At 38.6% G+C, this 25,560-nt stretch overlaps 1 protein-coding gene across 4 annotated transcripts in view; it reads right to left on the reverse strand.

Annotated features, from left to right (window-relative positions):
• The window catches only part of LOC141444020 (nephrin-like), a 475,083-nt gene that overhangs the window by 240,646 nt on the left and 208,877 nt on the right, over nucleotides 1–25,560 (reverse strand). For all 4 annotated transcript variants that reach the window (XM_074109455.1, XM_074109456.1, XM_074109458.1 and 1 more), the window contains one exon: nucleotides 24,535–24,697. In XM_074109455.1, coding sequence (XP_073965556.1) covers nucleotides 24,535–24,613 — 79 coding nt within the window. In that variant the 5' untranslated portion in view covers nucleotides 24,614–24,697. The remainder of the gene's footprint in view (nucleotides 1–24,534; nucleotides 24,698–25,560) is intronic.

A 25,560-nucleotide genomic window follows, 5' to 3' on the forward strand; every position in this document is an offset into this window, starting at 1 on the left:
ATGACTTGATTCTATAAATAGAACCGTGCGTCTAAGTGATAAGGGAGTGTGATAAGACAAAAATTAAATTAACACGCGTGCGCATTCGCCGATGCTAAATGGAGACTGATGTGACGGCGCGCGACAGCTGATCGCCCGTCCAGATGCATTATGTAATTAGTACCTACATTGATAAGGAAGCAAGTAATGCATTATTTATTTAATGTGCGCAGACGCTACCTGCCGCCCGGTGTTAATTTTAAATCTTTAATATGCCATGCACCTAAATCGTTACCAGAAAGATCCTGTAGTTCGAAAACGAGTGGAGATCTTTTTTTAGTTATTTTACACTTAACGAACTTTGGTGCAAGTTTTTTGCTAAAGTATTTAGACTTATCACTTAAGAAATACGTGCGCTTCCAGACCAAGTCTCCCACATTAAATTCAGCCGGTTTTCGGCGTAAGTTGTAACGCGCAATGTTTTTTTGATGTGCGTTATATAGTGAGTGTTGAACTTTATCAAATATATGGGTCAAGAAACCCATGTTTTGTGCGTAAATATCGCGAGGTAGAAAAAGCATTTCATTCCCCAAATCGTTATCGACGAAGTGTGAACCACAAGTCACTAACTCTCTGCCGTAAACAAGGAAGGAAGGAGTATAACCGGTCACCTCGTTCACAGAATTATTTATAGCGAATTGTACTTTAGGTATGTTGACGTCCCAAGTCCTATGGTCGTCGTTAACAAAGGTGGAGACGCAGGATATAATAGTTTTATTGTAGCGTTCCGTATTATTAATATGTGGACTGTACTTTGCTATTAAAAATTGGTTAGGCACCTTGTATTTATTGAGAAATGTTTTTAGTTCGCGGCTAATTAGTTGTGACGCATTATCCATGTAAATGGTTTGCGGTATTCCGTGAACTAAGAAAATGGAATCTTCTAAATGTTTGACTACGATTGCCGCAGTTGCGTTACGAACCGGAAATAAGAAACAATATTTTGAGAAAATACAAGTAACCACGAGCAAGTAACTATTTTGTTTACGACTAGTGGGCAATGGTCCGACGAAGTCCAAGGCTAGGGCTTGAAAGGGCCTCGAGCACTGTTTAGGCCTTCCCATTTCACCTAGTGTCGCGTGCGTAGGATGTTTATAAGCGATGCAAGTGTCGCAAGAGGAAACGAACTTTGATACGTCTCTATACATGCCTACCCAAAAGTATTTGAGTGCTATACGGTGATAGGTTTTGAAAACGCCTAAGTGTCCGGCTGTTGGTTCTGCATGATTTTCTTTTATAATTTGTTCGCGTAATTCCGCTGGCACAACCTCTTTCCACGCGAACTCATTGTTAAACCTAGTATCTGACTTAGTAAGTCTATATAAGGAATTGTTTACAATTTTATAATTGGGGAAACCTTGCGGTGTGTTTACACAGCTATTATACAAGTCTAAGTACCATTTGTCTTGCGAATTGAGATACGAGTTAGCAATAGTTATTGCCGACACCGGCACGGATCTTGATAACGAATCAGGTATTACGTTATCTTTGCCGCGACGATGTAAAATCTCAAAATCGAAAGAAGACAATCTTACGCCCCAACGGGCTAGGCGTCCGGTTGGGTTATTAAGAGAAAGGAACCATTTCAAGGATGAATGGTCGGTATAAACTTTGAATGTTTTTCCGTTTTCCAAGTAACAGCGCCAGTGTTCTAAGGCTACTAGTACGGCTAAGGTTTCCCGTTCAGTTACACTATAATTCTTTTCACAGCCTGTTAATGACCTACTCATATAAGCGACCGGGTGCTCCTGGCCGTTTATATTTTGACATAACATACCGCCGACGCCATAGTCACTAGCGTCAGTGTGTACTTCGAACGGTAAATCAAAGTTGGGACAAGAAAGAACCGGAGTTGTTACAAGGCAGGCTTTAAGTTTTAAAAATGCCTGTTCGGCCTCTGGCGTCCACTGAAATGGAGGGGCTTTCTTTTTATTAGAAGTTAAAATATTTAAGGGCCCTGCCAGAGTACTAAAGTTGGGAACGAAACGGCGGTACCAAGAGGCAGTACCCAGAAAACGTTTTACCTCTTTTTTTGAAGTTGGTCTAGGATAGTTTACGATTGCATTTACTTTTTCTGGGTCTGTACGCAGCCCTTGAGCGTCTACAACGTAACCTAAGTATTTGAGACTGTCCCTGAAGAACTGAGTTTTCTCAAAGTTGATAGTTAGACCAGCTGTTTTTAATTTAGTTAGGACGCGCAGAAGTAATGTCACGTGGTCCTCGAATGAATTACTAACACAGACTATATCGTCGAGGTAACAGAAAACTTTCATTTCAAATTCGGGGCCGAACAAACTATCGACTAAACGTTGCTGTGTAGCCGGCGCGTTAGTTAGGCCAAAAGCCATAGTTTTAAAACAAAAAGTGCCCCTTGACGGTACGAAAAACGCTGTTTTCGTTTTATCCCGCTGATTAATGGGTATCTGCCAAAAAGCTTTAGAAAGGTCGATGCTAGTAAGGAACTTAGCATCTCTAAGGTTATCTAAAATTTCCGAAATGTACGGTAAGCTATATGCGTCCTTTTTAGTTACTGAGTTAAGTTTTCTACTGTCTAAACAAAATCTAGGCTTGCCGTTCTTTTTGTTTACTAAAAGTACTGGCGATGACCAAGCGCTTTCACAAGGTTCGATTACGTCAAGCTGTAGCATTTCGTCGACCTGTTCGTTAATAATTCTAAGTTTCTCAGGAGACATGCGGTAAAATCTTTGGCGTATCGCCTCAGTGTCGCCGGTATCTATATTGTGTGTTATTAACGAAGTTCGACCTAAACCTATCCGTTCGTAAGAAATGCTGTTAAATTGGCTTATGATGTTATCTGCCTGGACGCGTTGAGACTCAGTTAAGTGACTATAGGACATAAGAGTTTGGGAACCCTCGACTTGCTCTGTGTGCTTGATGGCGCATTCGCTTACCCCAATACTATACAAGTATTTGGGGCAAACTTTAAAGGTGCGCCAGAAGTCAACACCTAGAATGAGCGAAGTGAGGATTCCCGGAACTACATATGACCTTACAGTGTGAGTTATAGACTCAAAGGTCAAGTCCAGGTCGAAATATCCTACACTATCTAGATGTTGGCCGCCCGCGGCTGTTACACGCACAGAGTCGTCGATTAGTAGTTGATGTCCCCTTTCAAGTAATCTATTGTGAAAATTGTTACCTATAATAGTAACGGCGGAACCAGAGTCGAGCAGAGCCGATACCTCTAGTCCGTTAATAGATACCTTTACAAAAGGTCGCGAGTCTACAATAGAGGGTTGAGGCGATACAGTGGCCACTTTATATGAATTAAAAAAATTTGAAACATAATTAAGCCATTGTGACCAGTTATTTTCTTTTATTAGACTGTGATCACTGGATCGCCTCGCCTTCAGTTTTTTGAAGTTGAGGTTGTAGGAACTGGTTTTTTATTATTGCATTTAGAGCAATTAATAGATTTAACGCCCGGCAATCCGCATTTAAAACAGACTATCGTACGAGGCGCTTTGCAGCTTCGTAATGTATGAGTGTTTGTGCGACAACGCGGGCAAAATAGTTTTATATTATTATTGTTGTTATTTTGCGAGCTGATTGCATTAACCGGATAGCGGGTTTTATAATTAGAGAAATTATGTGCACTGGCGTTGTTACCTGGGGAATTTTTCCCTTGATATGGTTGCTTTGGAGAGTTTAGGAAAGACGATTGTTTATTGTAAGCGAATTCTGGCGCGAGCGTATCCGAATTCGCTCGCGGAGGTTCGCGGAATTGGGACATACGCGCATGAACCACTTCGTAGTTATGGCAAAGTTTACGCAAGGTATTTAAATTATCTATTTTTTCCGCCGTGGCTATGACAGTAGCGAAGCACGGCCGAATATTATGTATTACAATTTCTAATTGTTCTTCTTCGGTAAATGGCACGGTTAGCCTTGAGAACATGCCGTGCATAATTGAGAGATAAATCGTTATATTCTCGCTTTCGCCCTGAGTACGCGCGCGAATTTCCGATTTTAATCTGTAGTCGTAATCGTGCAGAGAAAATACTTCTATGAGTTGTGTAGAGAGGTCATGCCAGTTATCTATGGAATCCTTAACCGAACGGAACCAGTGAAGGGCGTCTCCTTCGAATATTTCCGTTGCATGTTGAAGAATTTTTTCAGGTTTTAAATTTCGCGCGGCTAAAAATTCTTTTACCCGTTGAACAAAAGAGCGTACGCAGGTCTTCCCGTTGTACCGTAATTTAGCTATATCAGAAGACATACCACGGTCGCAAGTAACTGCTATTTTTGTAGGGGTTGCGGACTGAAAGAATTGGTATTATTCGCGGAGCGGTGAGTGACTTGTGGTGTCTCCTCACATTGTTCGAAATCCTCTCCTTCGTTAGTGTCATGAACTGGTCGCAAGTCCGCCAACTCTTGGTATATTAATTGAAATTTATTTAAACAAACATTATAAGAGTCCACGGTAGTGGGGGTTACGGGAGTAATACGCCTTAATCGGTGAAAAATATGGTTACACAAGTTATCCGTACGTTCGAGTAAACCGTCATCAAACTTAGCCTTAAGGGAAACTAATTGTGACTGTGCCTTAAGTACACTATCAGTCGCGCCCTTAATATCCTCGGTTACATCGAGACCTGATTCTAAAATATCACTGGCGGGTAAAGAAGCTGATAGTTTGACTATCTGTTTACGCAACTCAATAACGGTATCCGCGGGATTGGTACCTCGAATAGCCACCTCATAAGTTAGTTCTGCCTTTTGAAGAGACAAGTATTTAATTCTATGACTATCCATAGTTACGATTACCTCAGTTAAATATAAGAATACCCGAAGCTAATTAATAAAAACGTTAGCCTGTTTGCTAGCGATCGAAGTATAATGGTCTCTAAGCAGGGAACAGACGATCGAAAATAGGGAGCACACGTATAATGAATATGAGATAACTGGTTCTGTTAACTCTGCGGCCAGTTGATTTTTAGCAAGCACTCGAGTAGTATGATATGAATGTGTGAGTTGTGATGGTGGTTTGTGTAGTTGATAGCCAGATTGTGGTATTTTTCGACACACAGTACCTAAATTTAACTCTCCGTATGTTACAGTGCTAAGAAAATTAAGTAGTAGGACACAAGAAATAATAGTGTTGTGTATCTCCCAGTAATAATCGAATGTAAAATTTAATTAAGAGACCGCGTTGAAGTTAAGTTAATAATAAAGTTTGGAAAAAAAAATGTCAGTGTGTTTACCGAGATAATGATAAACTGATTTTGATGAAAGATCTTAATAGTGGTTCAGATATTTTAAAAATATAGAAATATCGTTGCTTTTCTGTAAAATTGTAGGTATTTCAAATACGTTATTTAAAAATGATTTGAATCGTTAGAATTTCAATTTTAGTGGTTGGCAGTCACTAAATTTAAAATAACTGTTTCACTTGAAGCAGCGGTGAACAATATTAGTGAAAGTATAATTGGCGTCAGTTACGGTTTAAATTTAACTTGATGAAAATTAGTAGGTAGAATTTGAATTGAACCGTTAACGTATTTGAATTTAGTTAATGCAACAATATTTAGTTAACTTTAGGGTATAGATTGAAATTGTCGTTGAGATTTGAATTTTAAAACGCCGTCCGTTTCAACTGTGGCAAGTGACAGTTGAAATTCAAATAGGCCGTTGACGAGAAAGTGGTCAAAGGTCGGCAGAGTATTTGAATTTAAAGATAACGGTAAAGCGGTTTTAAAATTAGAGTTATTAAAAGAGAAAAAAAAAAAACTATTAAATGAACCACTTAAGGGATCTCGGTAACTGAAACACTGGTTATGCCTATTATTCGCCTCTTACGAATTCCTAGACGGGGAATGGCGTTATTCTAAGCCCCGACCACCATACAGGGGGCGAGAAAAACAGGGTACTTACTGCGAGATACACAGAACACACAAGATACACAATAAATTTTTGCACAATCACTGCAATTCTAGGCAAGAAAAACGTAACAATCAGAACCTCTCAAAAAAAAACCCACGGGCGCCACTGTCAAGGGCAGACCTCTTGAGGGGAGGTTTGACCTTAAGGGAGGCCTAGTAAGTTATTCTTTGAGTAAAACAATAAGACGTTTTAAATAACAATTTTTTAATTAAAAATTAACACAAAAAATAACAGGCCTAATTTGACAAAATTAAAAGTAAAAGTATTACGAGAATCTCAGGTAGTGAGTTCAAGAGATTTTATTGAGAGGTGGTTCTGATTATTCGGTCTCACTGGCCTACACTTCCCTGGAGTCGGAGAGAAGAACCCGGAGCGAAGAGGCTGGCCACAGCAGGGGGCCTGGTCCAGCTGAGTGGTCGTCGGTGCCGAGGTCAAAAGGGGCCTTAGGGCGGCAGGACGAGCAGCCTGGACAAGTGTTCCACGCAGGAGCGATCAGGGTCTTGGACGAGCCAGGAAGGATGTGCAGTACTCCGGAAGTTAAGGCCGTCAGGGCTTAGTGTCAGGTTAAAGGAGCCGCCTGAGCCGTGAGAATTGTAGCCGAACGGAGCTTTGAAAGTTGTACGAAGGTTGTAAGCCGTACAAAGGTTGTAAGCCGTACGAAGGTGTGGAAGTTGAAGCCGTACGGAGGTGCCCTGTAAATTAGGTGGTGTCAGTTGTGGTCCAGTGCTAGATTGTTTGCCAGTCACTCCTCTGCAGCGATGCCCAACTCTTAGGGTGTGCTGAATTGCAGTGAGTGGCAAGGACAATCATACGGAGTTACAGGCAGGCAAAGGAAAGTGATTCTAGTTTTATATAATTATTTTAAAAAAACAAAAGGTAAAAATAAATAGCCTAAGTGACCGTTAAAATTTGAAATACAACAGTTCACTAAATAACCGTTAGAGGATTACATTTGAAATTAAACGTCACTTAGCTGAGTTTGAATTTATTTTAACACCGGTAAGCATCCGTTGCATAAAAGTAATAAGCATTAACATAGGTTCTGAGTTTATAACAACGGATGAGAGAAATTAACAAGTGTTAAAATATTAAGTATAAGAAATGTTTGAAATAAAAGATTCCCTGGCCAGGGGAAGCCTTCAGTTCAATTACACAAAGTTAAATTATAAAGAAAATAATTATAATAAAATACACAGAAAAACACAAGAGTTAAATATCGGAGAACTTACCAAGTCTGGGCGTATGGAGCTTTCGAGAGAGCTGTTTAGTGTAGTGTGAGCTGTTGAATGTGTGTTTTACAGCTGTGCTTCAGCTTTTAAGGGCGAGAATATTACAGTTAGAATTCCCCCGGTCACAGCTGATCGACAGCACCCCCCTTGGCCGACAAAAACGGTCAAGGGTGAGTTGGTTATAGATATATTTAGTCGTACAAACTCGTGTAGTAAATGAGTGTAATAAAATGCCTATTTTTATAAAATAAATAAGTAAATAATAAATAAATATTAAATACATATTATTACGTAAATAAATAAGTCAAGAGAAAACTACGGTGGCGACCTCTAGAATTCGTCCGTCATTCTGCTCAGAGATCCCTTATTGAAGTAAGCGCCATCTAGCTTACACTGAGCTAACTAAGATGTCAGCGATCGCCTATGTGCATCGTGACAACTTTTATTCGGCTCTTTTAGGGTTCCGAATCAACCCAAAGGTTGCCAATGCTTCCACTCATCGCTCTATCTCTCCGTCCGTCTGTCTTTCTTAACAGGTCTGCATCTTTGTGAACCGTAATTGATAGTTACTCGGAATCTTTCACAAAATTAGTATGTAGATATTACACAATACAATACATAATTTATTGAATCAGGCGTTACTTTGGTCCATATCAATGAACTAAAAGAATTTCTTTGCTCACCCGCAAGTGTGAGAAAAAAAAGGAAAAAGTGTGTGAGCTCGACTGTGGAGGTGGAAAAACTGCATGAACACGCATATCATGTATAAACTTAGCTATTATTAGGACGCGGGTGAGCAAAGAAATTATTTTAGTTCATTTGTATTTTGTAGTTAAAAGTTCACTCGCTTGTGGACGTTTTGGTTTTTACTGTAAGTCCACAAGATAATCTTTTTTTTATAAATAAATAAATACAATACATTACAATAACTCTTTATAGGACAACAGATTCGATTTGTAGCATTCGAACATGGTGGATGTAGACATATCTAATTTTGCTATTTCTATTTCTTTGGCTAGTTGAAGTATAATTTTGATAGTGTTTTATGCGGCGATTAACCTTAACAGTGAACAGTGATCACAAAATTCTATATTGCTCTCGTGTCTGACATTTTTTAATGCGCAAGTTGTCTCCACGTGGTTTCTGGAATTTTACTATCAAGTTGCATAAACTACAATCACCGTACAACGTCACTCTCAAAGAGAGTACTTTGACACTGGCGAAATTGTCCTATTAATTAGGACAGAAAAGCCATATTTTAAAAGAGAAGAAGAAGTATATGACACCAAGAAATAGTAATAAGCAGTACAGGAAACACAGGTACATACTTAGATTTTTTTTAAACATATAACTGACCCGTGCTTGATCCCTATCCCACCTGATGAAAAGTGCAGATGGGACCAAAGATGACAGGGTTTCGGGCCGTAGGTCTAACGCAGGCCCAGTGTGGATCATCATCATCATCCCAGCCTATATACGTCCCACTGCAGGGCACAGGCCTCCCCTCAGAATGAGAGGGCTTTGGCAGTAAAAACCTGTGGGAAACCTGCACAAACCTGCGAAGCAATTCAATGGTGTGTGCGAAGTTCCCAATCCGCAGTGTGGATAAGAAACTTTAAATACAAGCGAATCAGAAATGAAATTAGCTCGTTGGGCAATGGGCAGGCCATACAGTGTGTTACAGGCAACCAGGCTTTTTTTAAGTGAGGTTAAAGTAACGTATTTCTGTAACTTAACCATAATGGCATTAATTTTGAAAATGAAACTACCGTGAGAGCGCCGTTGAGAGCGGCGGCGCGCAGTGCGCGTGTTGCAGCAGCCGCTGAGTCGCGTTGCTCCGAAGACGAAGGGCTACGGATTAGCCCGAAACATGTCGAGCTAAACTCGATTTAAGACGTGAGTTATCCGGGTCATTATATTTAACATGGCATTAATTTAATTAATAAACAAAAATTCAAACTTTGTAAACTTAATTAAAAAAAAAAACTATTATAATAATAATTAATAATAATAAAACTGTTTTCTGTACTGCTTGCTATGTGATGGTGTACAATAAAGAGTCATTGTATTGTGTTGTATAATTACCAGCAATGTACAGCAAAGTGAATTGGCAAGTAATAATCAAAGTATCTGTCAGCTGTCATTTACACTTCCTTTTCAATTTACTTTGCTGTACATTGCTGGCAATTATAATTTTGTTAGGAAGATAACAAAGTCTGAATTTTAGTTTATTTATTAAATTAATGTCAAGGTGACGTTACAAAATTACGTTACTTTAGGGGCTGTTTCACCATCCATTGATTAGTGTTAACTGGCGGTTAGGTGTGATGCCGTCTCTATTTGTTTTGTTCGAATAGACGGAGACGGCATCACATTTAACCGTCGGTTAACGCTAATCAATGGATGGTGAAACAGCCCCTTAACCTACTTTAAAAAAAGCCTGGCTCCCGGTAACACACTGTATAGCCCGGAGAACAGATGGCGATGGGACCGAGAAGTCCAACAGTGGTTTCTCGAATGGAAACCGCTGACTGGCAAGCGCTTCGTAGGACCCTCACCAACGAGATGGACGGACGACCTGGTTAAAGACGCAGGTTCGCGGTTGATCCGAGCCGCTTCTAACCGAAGCTACTGGAGGTCTATGGGGAAGGCCTATGTCCAACAGTAGACGTCCTACGGCTGATATGATGACGATGATGACGGAACCATTCGTGGTCGAGTCCGACTCTAAATTTGCCGTTTTTAGGGTTCCGGAGCCAAAATGGCAACAATACCCCTTAACAATGGCCCTTATACGAGTAGTTTCGCCATGTCTGTCTGTCTGTCCGTCCGTCCGCGGCTTTGCTCAGGGACTATCAATGCTAGAAAGCTGTAATTTTTTTAGGGTACCTCCCATAGACGTAGTGGGGGTGTTTTTTTTTTTGTTATCCAACTCTATAGTGTGGGGTATCGTTGGATAGGTATTTTAAAACCATTAGGGTTTGCTAAGACGATTTTCGTTGGATAGGTATTTTAAAACCATTAGGGGTTTGCTAAGACGATTTTTCGATTCATTGATTTTTTTGCGAAATATCCAACTTTAAAGTGCAAATTTTCATTAAAATCTAAAAAGGTGGGTGGCAAAATTTGAAAAAATTCAGGATGGTAGTAAGTATATATCAAATTTTCAAGGAGAACTATAACGTCTAAGTTTGCTTGAGAATTATAAGTAGTTTTACTCTTAAATAGCAGCCTAAGGTATAAAAATATACCTAAACTTGGAATATTCCGTACAAAATACGAAATCCTTAGAAAACTATTACTTAATTTTTTCGGAATGGCTCCGGGACCCTATTTTGATCGTGTCCGACGCTCTTGGCCGGTTTTTAAGTTATGAACTGAGATATTCAATGACGAAGTTTGAGGTAGGCGCGATGACAGTTTCCAAGTCGCCATGGGAATATTAATATACAATGGCGGCACCAGTAATTTATTTTGTACTTTCAGCACTTATCCCCTACTTATACTAACAGAGAGAGAGCGACAGAGAGAGAGAGAGAGAGATTTATTTATACATATTCGATACACAGAAAAACACGTTGGGATGAAATAATAATTTAAAAAAAAAAACATCGAATAGTATAAATTGGGACCCACTCAGCATAATGTTGCGGCAAGCCACAACGCTGTTTTTCAGTGGGACCCATTAAAACTAAATACATAAAATAAAGACATATACACACTAGGCTGTGACGACACGAACGCCAGCGGAAGTTAGTTCGCAAACAAAGTTATGTTCCGGAAGAATGTATGGCAACACTTGCTCAGTTTAACCATTTTCGAACAATTAATCCTTATCAAGTCAGGCCAGGATTTGATTTGGCTATTATTGCAGTGAATTATTAACAAGTTCAAAAACTATAATACTGTAATGCATCTCATAACCCGTCATAAACCATTAAACAGGGTGTAACATTTAGATCGGCCAGTATAGGAAAGTCTGAAACTATAAGACATGCGAAGAAGATCTGTTCTTAGGAACTATGTCATCGATTTTAGTAACAAGAAAACTATATATTGAAAAAAAATTTGTACTCAGCTCGGGAATCGAACCCGTACGTTTTGAAATATAAAATTTGTATGTATCCCACTGTATATCGCCGTATGATAAGCAAAACTCATTAAAATTTCTGTCACTGCCCTTCAAAAAGTTGTAGCTATAGTTAGTAATTTCATACTGAGATACGAGCTTTGTTTTAAGTAGGCATTTGGTAGTTAGTGACTTTTGCTTGTCACCCGACGATATGTCCCACTGTTGGGCAAAGGTCAGCTCTGTCCAGGAACGTAGTTTCCCGATACGTCTCGATCTTAACCAACAAACATAAAAAACTACACGGGTCAGTATGCATTTCGATCATTATACAAAAGTTACGTTATGTTTTACAACAGTTATGCACCTTTATTAGTTTATTAGCCGGAACGGAACATCATTTATAAATGTTTTTATACTGATTGAACGGCACTCGACAAACAAAGCAAATATCATCAAATAGAACACAAAACAACAACGTCTTCTCCATAAATTTCCAATAATTTCCGGAATTACGCGAATATCTCGAATTTCGCTTAACAGCCAATCTGTTTTCATCCCCCAAATCCGTTATAAATTATAAATAGTCAAAAACCTCCGAATAACGTAACTGAGAACAACCGACGATAATGCCCGAGGCCTGTAGATGGCGTCATTTCATTCAATTCCAAATTCAAATTAAGTCATAGTGGCATCAGACAAAGAAATGTCAATCTTAAGGGGACGATTTTGGGCTTATGTCCGCTTGTGAGGATTTTGGAACTCCGCAATTATGGCGGGAACATTATTTTGTAATGGCGTCTGTAATATCCGCTCCAATAATATATGGCGGGATTTAAACGGGAGTTTTTTTTAAATGGATTATTTCGTTCTGTGAAGTTAGACTGGACGTATTGACGTTACGACTTTCTTTTTCTTTTGTACAAGGTTTCTATTCCATACAAGGCGTTTTAAAATTAATTCGTCAATTTTCAGCGGGTGTCGGGTTAGATAGAAGTTTGACTGAACAGTAAAAGGATCATCTAAGTTAATGGTTCTTAACCTTTCATTAGAACATTAGATTTTTTTTGTCCTGCCACGGACAACTTATATTCGGAAAATACACTTTTGAATTCTTTTTTTCGATGGATTCGTGGACCACTTTGGGTGTGTTCTTGGTTCGAAATATAGTCACGGCTTTGACCTTGAAACCTCAATCTTTGACATCGACCAATCCATAGGAATAATATAAATGCGAAGGTGTGTGTGTTTGTATGTTTGTCCGTCTTCCACGTTGAAATGAAGCGACGGATCGACGTGATTTTTGGCATAGAGATAGATTATGGGCCAGAGAGTGACAGGCTACTTTTCATCCCGGAAAAATTGCGCAGTTTTTACTGTTATTACCCCCGTCGGAGAAGAGGGGTGTTATAAGTTTGACGCTAATGTCAGTCTGTCTGTGGCGCCATAGCTGTCAAATTTATAGACCGATTTCAAATGCGTTTTTTTTTACATAAAAATTAGTTTTCTTGCGGTAGTTCATGGCTTTGATTTATTGAAATCGGTTCATTTGCTTTTGAGACATTAAACTTTAAAATGACAATGACGGGATTTATTCAACTTTCAATCGATACTTTCAAGTACATACTTTTTTTTCGCTTCCTTTTAATCTGTCATCTCCCAGGATAACAGGATCAAAGGAATTTCGGCACAAATTTGTGCCTCTGGGAGAGGACAGGTTAAAGGAATTCTCTGTGCCCAAGTCCGACTCGCACTTGACCGGTATAACTAGTTGCAGGCATGTCACCGGAAACTACGACCTTCAGAAAATGCTAAAATTATACCAATTTTCTTACATTTACATTCATCAACGATGTCAGTTGACGGTTGCTAATTGGTTCAGACTGAACCGAAACACGCCAAGCATATTGTTATTAAATTTACACCATATTCGAAATTATACTCTGTGACGAATATTACATGGTTTCATTCACGTTGGCTATAAATTGGGATATACGGCGTTGTAAGAATGAGACGGTTTTATTTCGAATTTCAAAATTCAACGAGTAAAAGGATAAACGAAAATTAAAATCGACGCGCGTGGCGCCTCTGTCCACGTACGCGAGGGTGAATATGATACGGGAAATATTAAGGATATTCAGCATAGTTTAATAAGCCGTGGTGGCCTTGTGGTTTGACCTACGGCCTCTCAAGCAGAGGATCGTGGGTTCAAACCCAAGCTCGCATCTCTGACTTTTTCGAAATTTATGTAGGTACGAAATGACATTTGAGATTTAACACGAGCTTACACTTTGCAAGGGAAGTAATACAATTGTGGGTAAGAATTTCCGATCTGCATTGGGCCCGCGTGGGAACTACGCCTCAAGCCCTCTCAATCTGAGAGGAGGCCTGTGCCCAGCAGTGGGACCTATTTATGTCGCGAAACAGATATTTGAATAAATCTCTAAGGGATATGACAAAACAACGCAGGATATTAAAATGGAGAATCCATTTTATCATTTGCCTTGAAAAAAAAAACAGTAATTTGCTCAAATCCCAGTGAAATGAAGAAATCAGCCAAAAAAGCCTAGTTTTTTATTTCACCAGATTAGTTTAGTGATTTAACAAAATCCCTGAAACACGTCAGTGTGTTGACGAAACGAACTCGCAAAGTCCACTTGTTTTTACAAGCTTTTATTACCTGTCCCGTTGTCTGTCTGTCTGTCTGTATTCAAATCTTGCAAGTTAAATTCGACCAACTTCCAGTAGTTGGATTGACTTGAAATTTGGTATACTTATGTAATTTGCGTGACAAAACAATAAACTGGTATTGACGTCCTGGTAGTGCAGCCAGGATCGTCTCCACAGGATGGAACTCTTCAACGGTTAATGGCATCGACTTGAAATTTGGTATGCAAATGTAGTTTGGGTGACAATACAAGTACAGTCAACAAAAAGTACAGTCAGCAAAAAAAAGCTTGTATTAAAAATTTATATCATTTCAAACTCACATTTCTTTCTTCGATGATACTGCGATGCCGCGTAACCAAAAATGGCTAATACCGCGTAACCTACAAAAGTAGCAAATTAAAGATTTCGCAGCTGGTATATTTAACCACAAAAATATTTAATTACAACGCTATTCTAAAAAAAAATTACCTCTAATCCGATGTTGCTATCAATGTGGCCACCCCACACTCTCGCCTCAATAATTCCGCTTCAGGGCCTAAGTATACTACGAAGTGCGATATTCGAACTTCGAACCGTGCCGTCCCGCTGATGCTTATATTTTTTAGTACGAGAGTGAGAGGGACGGTACGATACGAACTTCGATTTTCAAATTTCCTAGTAGCCTCCCAGATTTACGCCGCACGTTTCCTATGCGGAGTGCGTTACGCATTTAGAGGCTGTAAATTAGAAATACGACTTTCCGGTCCATGATTTAGGTACCTACACAATGTATTGTTTATTTTACTAATAAATACGAAATCAAGTTATCAAAAAAAAAAGAGAAAGACAAGTCTAGTGGTCTACAATCTGTTAAGTAAGTTAGAGTTCAACATTCGGGACTCATTCAAAATTGTGACCAGCTCAAAAATTCTCGGCAATGGGCCCCGACTGTTGAACTTTAAGTTACTTAACGGATACTTGACTACTAGACTTGTTTTTTAGGGTTCCGTACCCAAAGGGTGCCAACGGAACCCTATTACTGAGACTCCGCTGTCTGTCACAGGGCTCTATCTCTTGAGTCGTAATAGTTAGACACTTGAAATTTTCACAGATTATGTATTACTGTGGCCGCTATAGCAACAAATACTAAAAACAGAATAAAATAATATTCAAGGCGCGCTCCTATACACCGAACGTGATTGTTTTACCGTTTTTTGCTTGATATTAATAACGGAAATAGGTAGACGCTTGAAATATTAACAGTATCTTTAGTTGTATAATCACTTTAAAAATAAAATAAATATTTAAGGCTCCCATAAAACAAACTTGATTTTTTGCCGTTTTTTTTGCTATTGTCTAATATTGTATAGATAATGGTACGGAACCCTTCGTGCGCGAGTCCGACTCGCACTTGGCCGGTTCTTTGATTTTTAGTTTTTTTACGCCAGTCCGGTTTTTGATTTTTACTAAGCGGTAAGCTGTTTATTACGCTATGACAGTACGATCAGATACATATTATTATTCTCTTTGAGGATGCATTCCCATCAGAGATCTGTGAGGATGTGTTGCGAGGAACGTGTTTGTCGTGAACCAATAGAAACGCTTCATTTACCTACCTTCGCTCCGCACAACTCTAGTGGAAACAGCTGAGCTGGGAGGATAGGTAAATTAAGGGTTTATATCCATTCACGAGAAACTTCCTCGCAATGCACCCTCGCACATCTCTGGTGGAAACGCGTTTGTTTGTTTTTTTTTTATATACTGGATGGCAAACGAGCAAGTGGGTCTCCTGATGGTAAGAGATCACCACCGCCCATAGACACCTGCAACACCATTGCAGATGCGCTGCCAGAGGCCTAAGATGGGATACCTCAAGTGCCAGTAATTTCACCGGCTGTCTTACTCTCCACGCCGAAACACAACAGTGCAAGCACTGGTGCTTCACGGCAGGATTAGCGAGCAAGATTGTGGTAGCAATCTTGGTCTTTATTGTATAAAAAGCTTACATAAAAAAAGTAAAGTGTTAAGTACAAAGTAAGTTTACCGAAGCGGATGTAAATATTCGAAAGCCTTATTAATAGGTGCTTAATCATATCTATAAAACCTACAAAGCCTATCCATTTTAGGTCATAGTTAGGGTTCTCACGATACAGGCCCGACCTAGTGTGAGAACTGCTGTTAAACTCTAGTCCTACCTTTAGGTTAATTAGCCATGTAAATTCTTACGTAATGTACTTTAAAATTGGCAAATAAAATATGTTTTCACGTTAAGGGTTCCGGAACCAAAATGGCAAAAACGGAACCCTTATAGTTTCGCCATGTCCCCCCTCTAAAATCTAAACAGGTGGGTGGAAAAATTGAAAAAAATTCAGAATGGTAGTAAGTTTATCAAACTTTCAAGGAAAACTATAACGGCTAAGTTTGCTTGAGAATTATTTGTAGTTTAAGAGTAACTAGCAGCCTAAGGTATAAAATATACCTTAACTTGGAAGATTCCGTATAAAATACGAAATTCTTAAAAAAATATTACTTAATTTTTTCGTAATGGCTACGGAACCCTATTTTAGGCGTGTCCGACGCTCTTGGCCGGTTTAATTCATTTTAGTTAAATTTCCCACGTGTATCCTGGACATCTTTCCCATGATTGCAACTCTATACCATGTAAGCAGCAGGGGCATTTACAACTAAGCACCTCAGTTCCTATGTTCTCTTCATCAATTAACTGAAGCGTGCCAGCCATCCATGAATATTCAATAACTGCATAATTTCATATTACATTTAATACCAAAACGCATAAATAAACGGCGCCATTTTCCCATTCTGGCTAGAATCCAGCAAATATTCTGCTGACGCTTTACCTCTTACCCCGTACACTATACAGTTGAATCTTCCGTATTCCGAGTGTACAATACTTACACATTTACGCCGTATATTCAGCAAATCTGCAGTCATGTTAACTCATATCACATGGCTTTAGAGTTGAGTGCAGCTTACTCTGAGTGCGCCGGTTTATTTTAGTTCTGGCGAGTGTTGGCGTTGCTAAAAGAGCACTGAATGTGGAATATTCAGGTGTCGGACTGAGGGAGGATTTTGGTAGAGTCCATTTCAAAGAATAGCGGTTATTTCATTGTTAAATATCACAAAGCGCTAATTTTTAATATATAAAGTAATTCAACCCGTGAAATATTTGTTATTGAGTAGTAGCATGGGGCTCAACTGTGGTCTTCATCATCAGTTCCACTTCACAAAATGATGATTTTCAAGAGCAAACTCGCTCTCCATGAAAGCAGAAAATAATTCCGTAAAATCTAAAGCCGGCTCCCGTCATAGTGCTACATGACTGGAATAATATCAATTTGGCTGCAAGGTTAGGATTACACGAACCGACTGAGTGGTTTCACTTTCCAGAAACAATTATCCGCTAGCCCTTTCTCGCATATTTCAATGGCGTCGGGGATTTGTCGTTCACTTTTTTTAATAACTTCCCTTTTGGACTGATTCTTTTGGAAATATGATTCGCTAGAACCGTAACATTTTGGCATTCCTTCATTCAACCAGTGGGAATGTCTACGTCGGTGCCAAATATCAAGTGGCCTTTCTGATAGTACCTAAGAGTGCCAATTTTCGAAAATATCACCAGTCTACATATACACGACCCATTCTCGGCACGCCTCCTGTCACAATAAAAGGGTTCCCACACGTTTCTAGGGCGGTTTAGGAACTTCACACACACAACTGAATTGCTTCGCAGTTTTGTGCAGATTTCCTCACGATGTTTCCCTTCAGTAAAGCTCGTTGTAAATTTCAAATGTAATTTCGCACATGAATTTAAAAAACCTCATAGGCGAGAGCCCGGATTTGAACCTACGATCCTCTGCTTAAGAGGCCATAGGTCAAAGCACTAGGTTACCATGTCTTATTTAACGGCCGCAGCTTTCAAATAGTTTCGAGTAATATGTAGGTATTAAAATCCTTCCTACTAATATTCTGCCCTCCTAAACCAAAAGGCGCTATCTCCAAAAAAAAAACGCTTTTCTGTCATTTACACCATGTGATGCAGAATGTTTTAAGCAACACAATGGTATTAATAACTCAAAAGTGTTTTTTTTTAGATAGCGCCGTTTGGCTTAGGAGGGCAGTATTATAAATTCGAAAGTTTGCGAGTGAGTGAATATGTTTGTTACTCCTTCACGCTGAAATGGCTGGATGGATTTGGATGAAATTTGGTATGTAGATAGCAGGACATCTGGAATAAAACATAGGCTTCTTTTTATTCCGATATTCCCACGGGATAGGGATAAAATCTCGAAACAACAACCGCTGGGCTTAGAGTCATGAAATTAGACAAGATTGTTTTTAATGTAACGTCAATGAAAACCACGATTAAATTTTCGGGAATTCCCACGGGAATTTTTAAAATCCCTAAATTTTCAATTCAACTACTGGATCTAATCAGCGAATCAGCTCGTTGAAGTGGCAATGGGCGGGCCATATAGCACGGAGAACGGATGGCCGTTTCACGCTATGCACAAGTAATATTTGACCTGGCAGGTTCACGGTGATATTAAGTCCAACTGGAGGTATTTTGACCTATGTCCAACAGTGGACGTCCTACGGCTGAGATGATGATGATTATGATGACTGGATCTAATGGTTTACGTGTACGAAGCCCCGGGTAAAAACTAGTATTATAATATACTACGTTCACTCTGTATTTACGTTAAGCACAATGCCTGAACACCCTTTATTACGATCGGGTTTCTTCGGGTATTTCCGGAAGCTCCTATCTTTGGCCTGGGGCTTTAATATACGGTTAGTCGATTGCGCTGTGTCCTTGTATGAAGTTCCTATGTATGTCTGTATGTTAGTCGACCAAATAACTAGTTTATCATGTTTTACTAGTTGTTCCCCGCAACTTCGTCTGTGAAATTTTTTATTACGATTGATTGTGTGTTTTAGTACGAGTACGAAAGTACATTGGTTTTGATGACAGTATCTAGATCAGAAAAAAACAGGCTACGTGCGAGTCGGACTCGCGCACCGAGAGTTTCGTACTTTGTTGGTATTTAAGAATTTTCAGGGTTAACAGAGCCCCTATTCTAAGCAAAACGTTAGGGTCATTTTCGATTGTTAGTGACATAGATAGACCGACGTACAAAAATAAGGTTGTGCTGAACAACCTCCGTGTCAATTTTCAAAAAAACCTTAACAATAGGTACCAGCAACCCTAATAATAAAAACAAGTAACAGTTAAGTTCAAACTTTTTTTTGGTTATTGTATGCGAAATCTGTCATTTGATTGCGACCGCGAGCGTCAGAAACGTTAGGCTCTGAGGCCTTATTGCCTAACACACTTGAAATCACAATCGTTTTCACCATTTCTTTCTATCACACGGTGTAAGACGAGGGTAGAAAGAGACGATGAATTCGTTCGCAAACGTCAGCGCGTTAGACAATAGCCTCTAATTTCTTTTCGATTTTCGATCAATACGCATTCAAGTTAATCACAACATTTATTAAAATCGATTTAAACTAACTGCCACCCTTAGAGACGCCAAATTAGCTGTAATGGATCCTAAACGTCTTCCATTTTTTCAAGTAAAAAAATAATGAAATGTTATATAGGGTGCCCTTGGTCTCTGGAAAATACGAATACTACTAATTTAGTATGGCATTTAGTTTAGCGAAGCATTATAACAATCGGTCTAATGTTTGCAAAAAAATCAACTGCTTCCAATCCCACTAATAACTATTATAAGTGCGAAAGTTTGTAAGTCTATTTGTTTGCCATCTTTTCACATCTAAACCGCAACACCGATTTAGATGAAATTTGGTATACAAAATAGTTTAGAGTCCCGGGGAAGGGCCATAGTATAGGTTCTATCCCGGAGAACTGCATAGTTCCCGCGGAATAGTGATAAATCCATTCTACATGGGAACGTCGCGGGCAATATTTAGTTTTTAATATTTGTTTTTATTCTACGAAATATGAGATTATTTAAAACATCCAATTTCGTCGAGTCGTATTTACTCCCGAAAAGGGGTTTAACCAGAAGGCAAGCACCCTGTATATGATCAAGCTTCCTTGAATATGGAAGTCCTTTAAAAATTCAATAACGATAAAAACCAATAATCTTGCGTAACGAAAATCGGTTAACTACAAAAACTAACTATCAAGAGTCGCGGTTTAACGAGGGTTACGCCTCGTAATGCCCAACCGTAACAGTTTATTTTTATACCGGCTGTAAATTACAGTAACCGGGTTTAATAAGTAGAACCGGTTAACTGGAGTTGCGAAGGGTGAATTAAATGGCAAAAATAGATATCACTTTTCTCCTTGCCTTTCACAAAACGCCGCCGTGTGTATTATTTAGTCTGTGTTACAATAGTATATTGTGCACCTGGGCGGCTGCCCAAAGCCAAAGGCTTTCAAAGTCAATGCTCGCTGTAACTTTATTCAAATTAAAATTACAAATTGGATAGCTAAGCGCGCATTTCATTTTATTTCTTAAGCGTGCATTAAGTTCTAGAATAAGTCTAAGTACCTATGCATGCTCAAGTGTAAATACCCTCAGTCCGATTTCTATGCAAATGAGACAGAGTTCCAATTCCAGACCCATATCAGAACTTATCAAGTTATGACTGCACTGGAATATAAAATTATATGGTTTATTAGCATTTCAGTTCTACGAATTCCATGAACTTGTTAAGTCGTCTAGACGAACCCGTGGCAACTTTGCGATCTAAATCTATTTATTATTCGTTAAGGATGCAGACGCACGGACATAATAAGAAATTGGTATTTCCAACGCTATTCACTATAGATTTTAGCGTTATAATAGTAGATTTTATCTCATGACCCCCTACACCACCGCTGAACAGGAGTCTACACAAATTTCTCCTATGCACACATATCTCAGGTTGCTTTTTTCCACTACGCTACTTAAGCAGCAGCACTAGCGACATCTATGTTTCGCTCTCATCGAGAGACGTCACACTCTATTGGAACTAACCGCTCACCCAGACAAGAGATGTCGCTGCTAAGCAATCAAATTATGATTGGTTTTTTATTGGAGTCTTTTTCTTTTTTTTTTATTTCAACTCCAAATTTGTTACTTTTACGGATATCCCTTGAAACCATATCGATGTCCAGCGGTGGTGTAGGGGTTTTAGCACGCAGCACGGATTGCTGAGGACAAGGGTTCGCTTCCCAGTGCTGGTCTCTTTTTCTGGTTTTTCGGTGCATCCAGGTCTCAGTTTGTATTTTCGATATGGTTTCACGGGATACCCTTAAAAGTATAACAAATTTAGAGTTGAAATTAAAAAAAAAAATACAAAAAGACTCCAAAAAAACCAATCATAACGTTAACCGAAATCGCAAACATTTCCTCTTAGAGTCAAGTATCTAAACCGTTTAAAAATTAACTGCTTTCCGAATACAAAACATCAACGATCTGAAATCAACGTCATAATACAAGGGAGCAATCATTTATAATGCGAAGTAGGCTAAGAAGATTGTTTCAAGATAAATTGTCGACCATCTTTCATGAAACTTGAATTTTCTTTTCAAGCGCTTTTGGGTTGTAAGGCAGTAAGTTAATTAGAATTTTTCACTGACTCTTTCTTATTAAATAATTCATGTTTGACCTTTTTTGTTTGGAGCGGATATTGATATTGAAATTGGAACGTTTTTGGAACATTTTCTAAAGGGTTGTTAGGGTTGGATTGTATGAAGTCAATTAAATTAGAATATATATGGCACCGACTGTATTTATCTATATAAGTATGTTTAATCGTTGCCTAGTATCCATAGTACAAGCTTTGCTTAGTTTGAGACAAGGTCAATTGGTGTACCATGATATCTATTTATTTATTTATAGAATATTGTTCAGGTCCTTGCTCTTATTGGCTTGGTCTTTGCCACACTAAGAACAATAAATATGAATTCATGGTTGCTACACTATAAAAAGCCAAATCAATATAAAATGTACAATACAAAGAATTAATTAATAACTGAAAACCTGCAAGAAGTTTTAGCTAAGTTGCATACTTTTTGGACATATTAATTACCGCCTTTTATCGAAAAGGCGAAAATTGTGTGTCACTGCATTCACATTTCGAACAGGAATAGCTTATTATCTGGGGGCACGGTAGTGCCCCCACCAAGTCGAGCAAAAAACAAAGGCATTCTATTTTTTCTACGTAATACAACCATTTTTTTATCTTCTTGTAAGAATTTTGTTGTTTATGGTGAACCTCCCACACATTACACCTGAGTCTTTAGGTGATAGGTACCACAACTCGCCACTTGCATCCACCGGTTGCCCGCAACTCACACGATGTCGTCAGTCCACCTGGTGGGAGGCCTGCCAACGCAAGCAGTAACGCTGTTAGGTTATGGGCCCACTATTGCTATCAGCTTAGCCACCGTTAATTATTCATTAAATCAATTGAAAAAGAAACAACTTAAGTGCCCCTTAAGTGTCTCTGAGTACATCAATAGTGTTTGTCTCAAAGTGCTTCACATAATTAGGAAACGGGATGCGGGCGCCCGTTTACGGTTATGTTACTTTTATTGCTATACATATAAGGGTCATTTTCGCTGATTACGGCCGCACGTGCCGGTTATTACGGCGAGTGTTATGGCGGATATAATTATGTAGGGATGTACAATTGTCGATATCGATATCGCACTTAAATTCCAAGACGAAACGTTGGCAGGCCTCCCACTAGGTGGTCTGACGACATAGTGAGAGTTACGGGAAACGAGTTGTCGTTCATTGTGGCGTTCTATTATTTAAAAACGAACATATGTTTATTAACGGTTTTTAAAGAAAATAAAAGTCTATCACGAATAATTATTGCAGTAGACACATTAACTTACACATTAAAAACAGTTCTAACAGACCGCATTTTTAATTTTCATTCAATTTTTATGGAATAATCGAGAAAAATTAACAAAAATGCAACGTTGCCAGCTCACCAGGTATCACCAGGTAGAACTGACTTATCGACCTCATGTGCTTACTTTCCTAATGAATCTTAGATTAGAAACATGTTACCTTTTCACTGAAACTTTGAGTTATTCAAAACTATGCATCATTGGACAACTAGCAGTGTCTGTAATTGATTTTCTGCTACAGTGGATACTTCGGTAGGACCTGTTTAGTATTAATTAAGGGTTAACCTGCTGTTTCGTTGTAGTTTGGTCTTTGGTTTGGCATATTCTCTCAAATAATTGTGAATTTATTGGACATTCAAGATAAGGTGCTTGGGATAGATAAAACTAAGGAGGAAGTTAAAAAGTAGTCTTTACGTGTATTTTTTATACAAGCACAAAAAGTAGCCAGAACTTGGTTTTAGTGCTGTATGTAGTGATATTGCAATAAAAGCAATTGCGAACAATAATTGGACACGAGAGAGAAGCGGATCGGTGACAGCTGTCACGTCAACAAGTGCGACATATCGAATAAAAAAAAATGCTCATGTAGTAATAATACATTGCGATTTGATTAATTTTAGAAGGAAGTAACATTATAATTATAATTTATCGACATACAACACAATGACTCTTTATTGTACACCACAATATTAAGCGATATAGAAAACAGCTACACAGAGAGAAAATTACAAGGTAAACAATAGGCGGCCTTATCGCTTAAGAGCGATCTCTTCCAAGCCTCTACAACATACCAACATAATATACTTATCTACCTAATCAAAAGTGATTCGTAAAATACACGTAATAAGCGTAACGCCATTTTTTTTCTGTTATACCTCAAAAATTCAAAGCAAAGAAACAGATTTAAGAATGATAGTCTCCGAACTCGTCAACGTTTCTTTCTGAGGCCGTATGTGGGCGATGAGTGTGGAAAGTCGTAATATGTCAAACGTATATGATAAATATTACTACAGGGCGGTATAAGGCCGCGTAATATGTACAAACAACCACTTTGGGACGAATAAGGAAGGATTTACACTCTGAATTAACGCATCCAACTTTTAGGGACTTTTCGGTCTCTAGGGATGTAAAGACGTATTGGTTTGACTCAGTATGATCGAACTGACTGTTCTTTATGTACACTTGTGTTGAGGTATCTTAGCAGTACCTTTTTTGTTTTTGTAGAATTTGAGCCAAAACTATGCTGCCCTGCTGTTAAGGCAATTGGAGGTGTTTAAAAAAAATATTTCAATTATTTATGCCATGTAATGCAAAATGTCTTAAACTACATGATGATGTAAAAAAACCCAACAGAGTGTTTTTTTTTTCAGATACCTACCGTCTATTGTTTATTGTTGTAGTTCACCGTCTATTCTATTGCTTTGAGATGGCAGTATGTAATATAATCTTAGTAGAAGATAACGAAATAATAGTAATTTTCTGTTTAGTTTTCAGCAAAAAATAAATTTTAAATAAGGCTTAAGATAAGTGGCGTTTTTGTGTCGGTGGCCAAGATCCATTTCGGATCGTTGAGCCATTGTAGTAAGTATTAAGATAAACATGTTTAGTTCATACAACTATTTGACAAAACCACAAGGCATCGAGTTACGGCCTCTTGACGTGGAAAAACCATGGGCTAAAGATACCTGCATGTTAACTTTACTATTAAAAATCATAAAAAAATCCAGTTGATATAAACTTACTTGACTCCTCGATAAGAATCTCCTGCCAGCTCCAAGCGCATTGCATCAAAAGCACACCGACGGCCAAAAACATCGACATTTTGCACGACACTTTATCGACACTGGCACATCACTACACTGAGTCCATTTCACCCACTCCACTGTCGCATTCCACTGATGGATTCTGCAACAAAGGAAATGTTTATTGTATTAATTGAATTTGATTGCCGTATTTAACCAACCCCTTGGGTTCATTTCTGATAACGATATACAATTTTGAAGATAAAACTTCATTATTTTATATTTTTATTTATAAATAGAATATAGGTTGATACAAATAAGGAGAAAACCTATCGCCGCCGCCCAAGCACATCCATAACATTAGTAGTATTACGGATGCGTTACCAGCACTTCAACAAAGAGTAGTTAGGTTTGTATTTTTGAAGATCCCTATGTGGAAATCAAACTTCAGTCAACTGTGGACCACTCAAAATTTTAATCTTCAAAAAATCCGGATATTTAGTCGCAATTTATGATTTGCGATCAATTCTAATTAATAAATTAATAAACACCGACAGACAGCTCAGTTTATTGAAACTACCTGCTAGTAAACTTTTTTTTGTCCCACTGCTGGGCAAAGAACTTCCCCTTTTATGGATAAAAGGGAGGGGTGGGGAATGGTGGACCTTTCGTCCCCGTCGAGAGCATGCTTCTACTACTGTGCCACTCTACTTAACTCTATTAATAAACTTTATGGTCAAATATTTTTGAACAATATTGACCCTTGAATTAACATAATGTTCATAAAGTTAACTGAGGAAAATAATCCATCCAAAGTACAAGCATTTTTAAAAGTGTATTTTACAGGACATAAATTTAAAGAATGTTGGGTAAATTGGCCAATATAACCAATACAATTCTCATGTATACCACGTGAAAGCTACTTACATCAGCTTCATTTTCTATTACGGTGACCAAATTTAAAAACCCCGGAGAGGAGAGTCCTTCAAATATACACACACAACGTTTATTACTACACTAGCTGTG

This window comes from Choristoneura fumiferana, chromosome 29 (assembly GCF_025370935.1).
Source record: "Choristoneura fumiferana chromosome 29, NRCan_CFum_1, whole genome shotgun sequence".
Lineage (NCBI taxonomy): Eukaryota > Metazoa > Arthropoda > Insecta > Lepidoptera > Tortricidae > Choristoneura > Choristoneura fumiferana.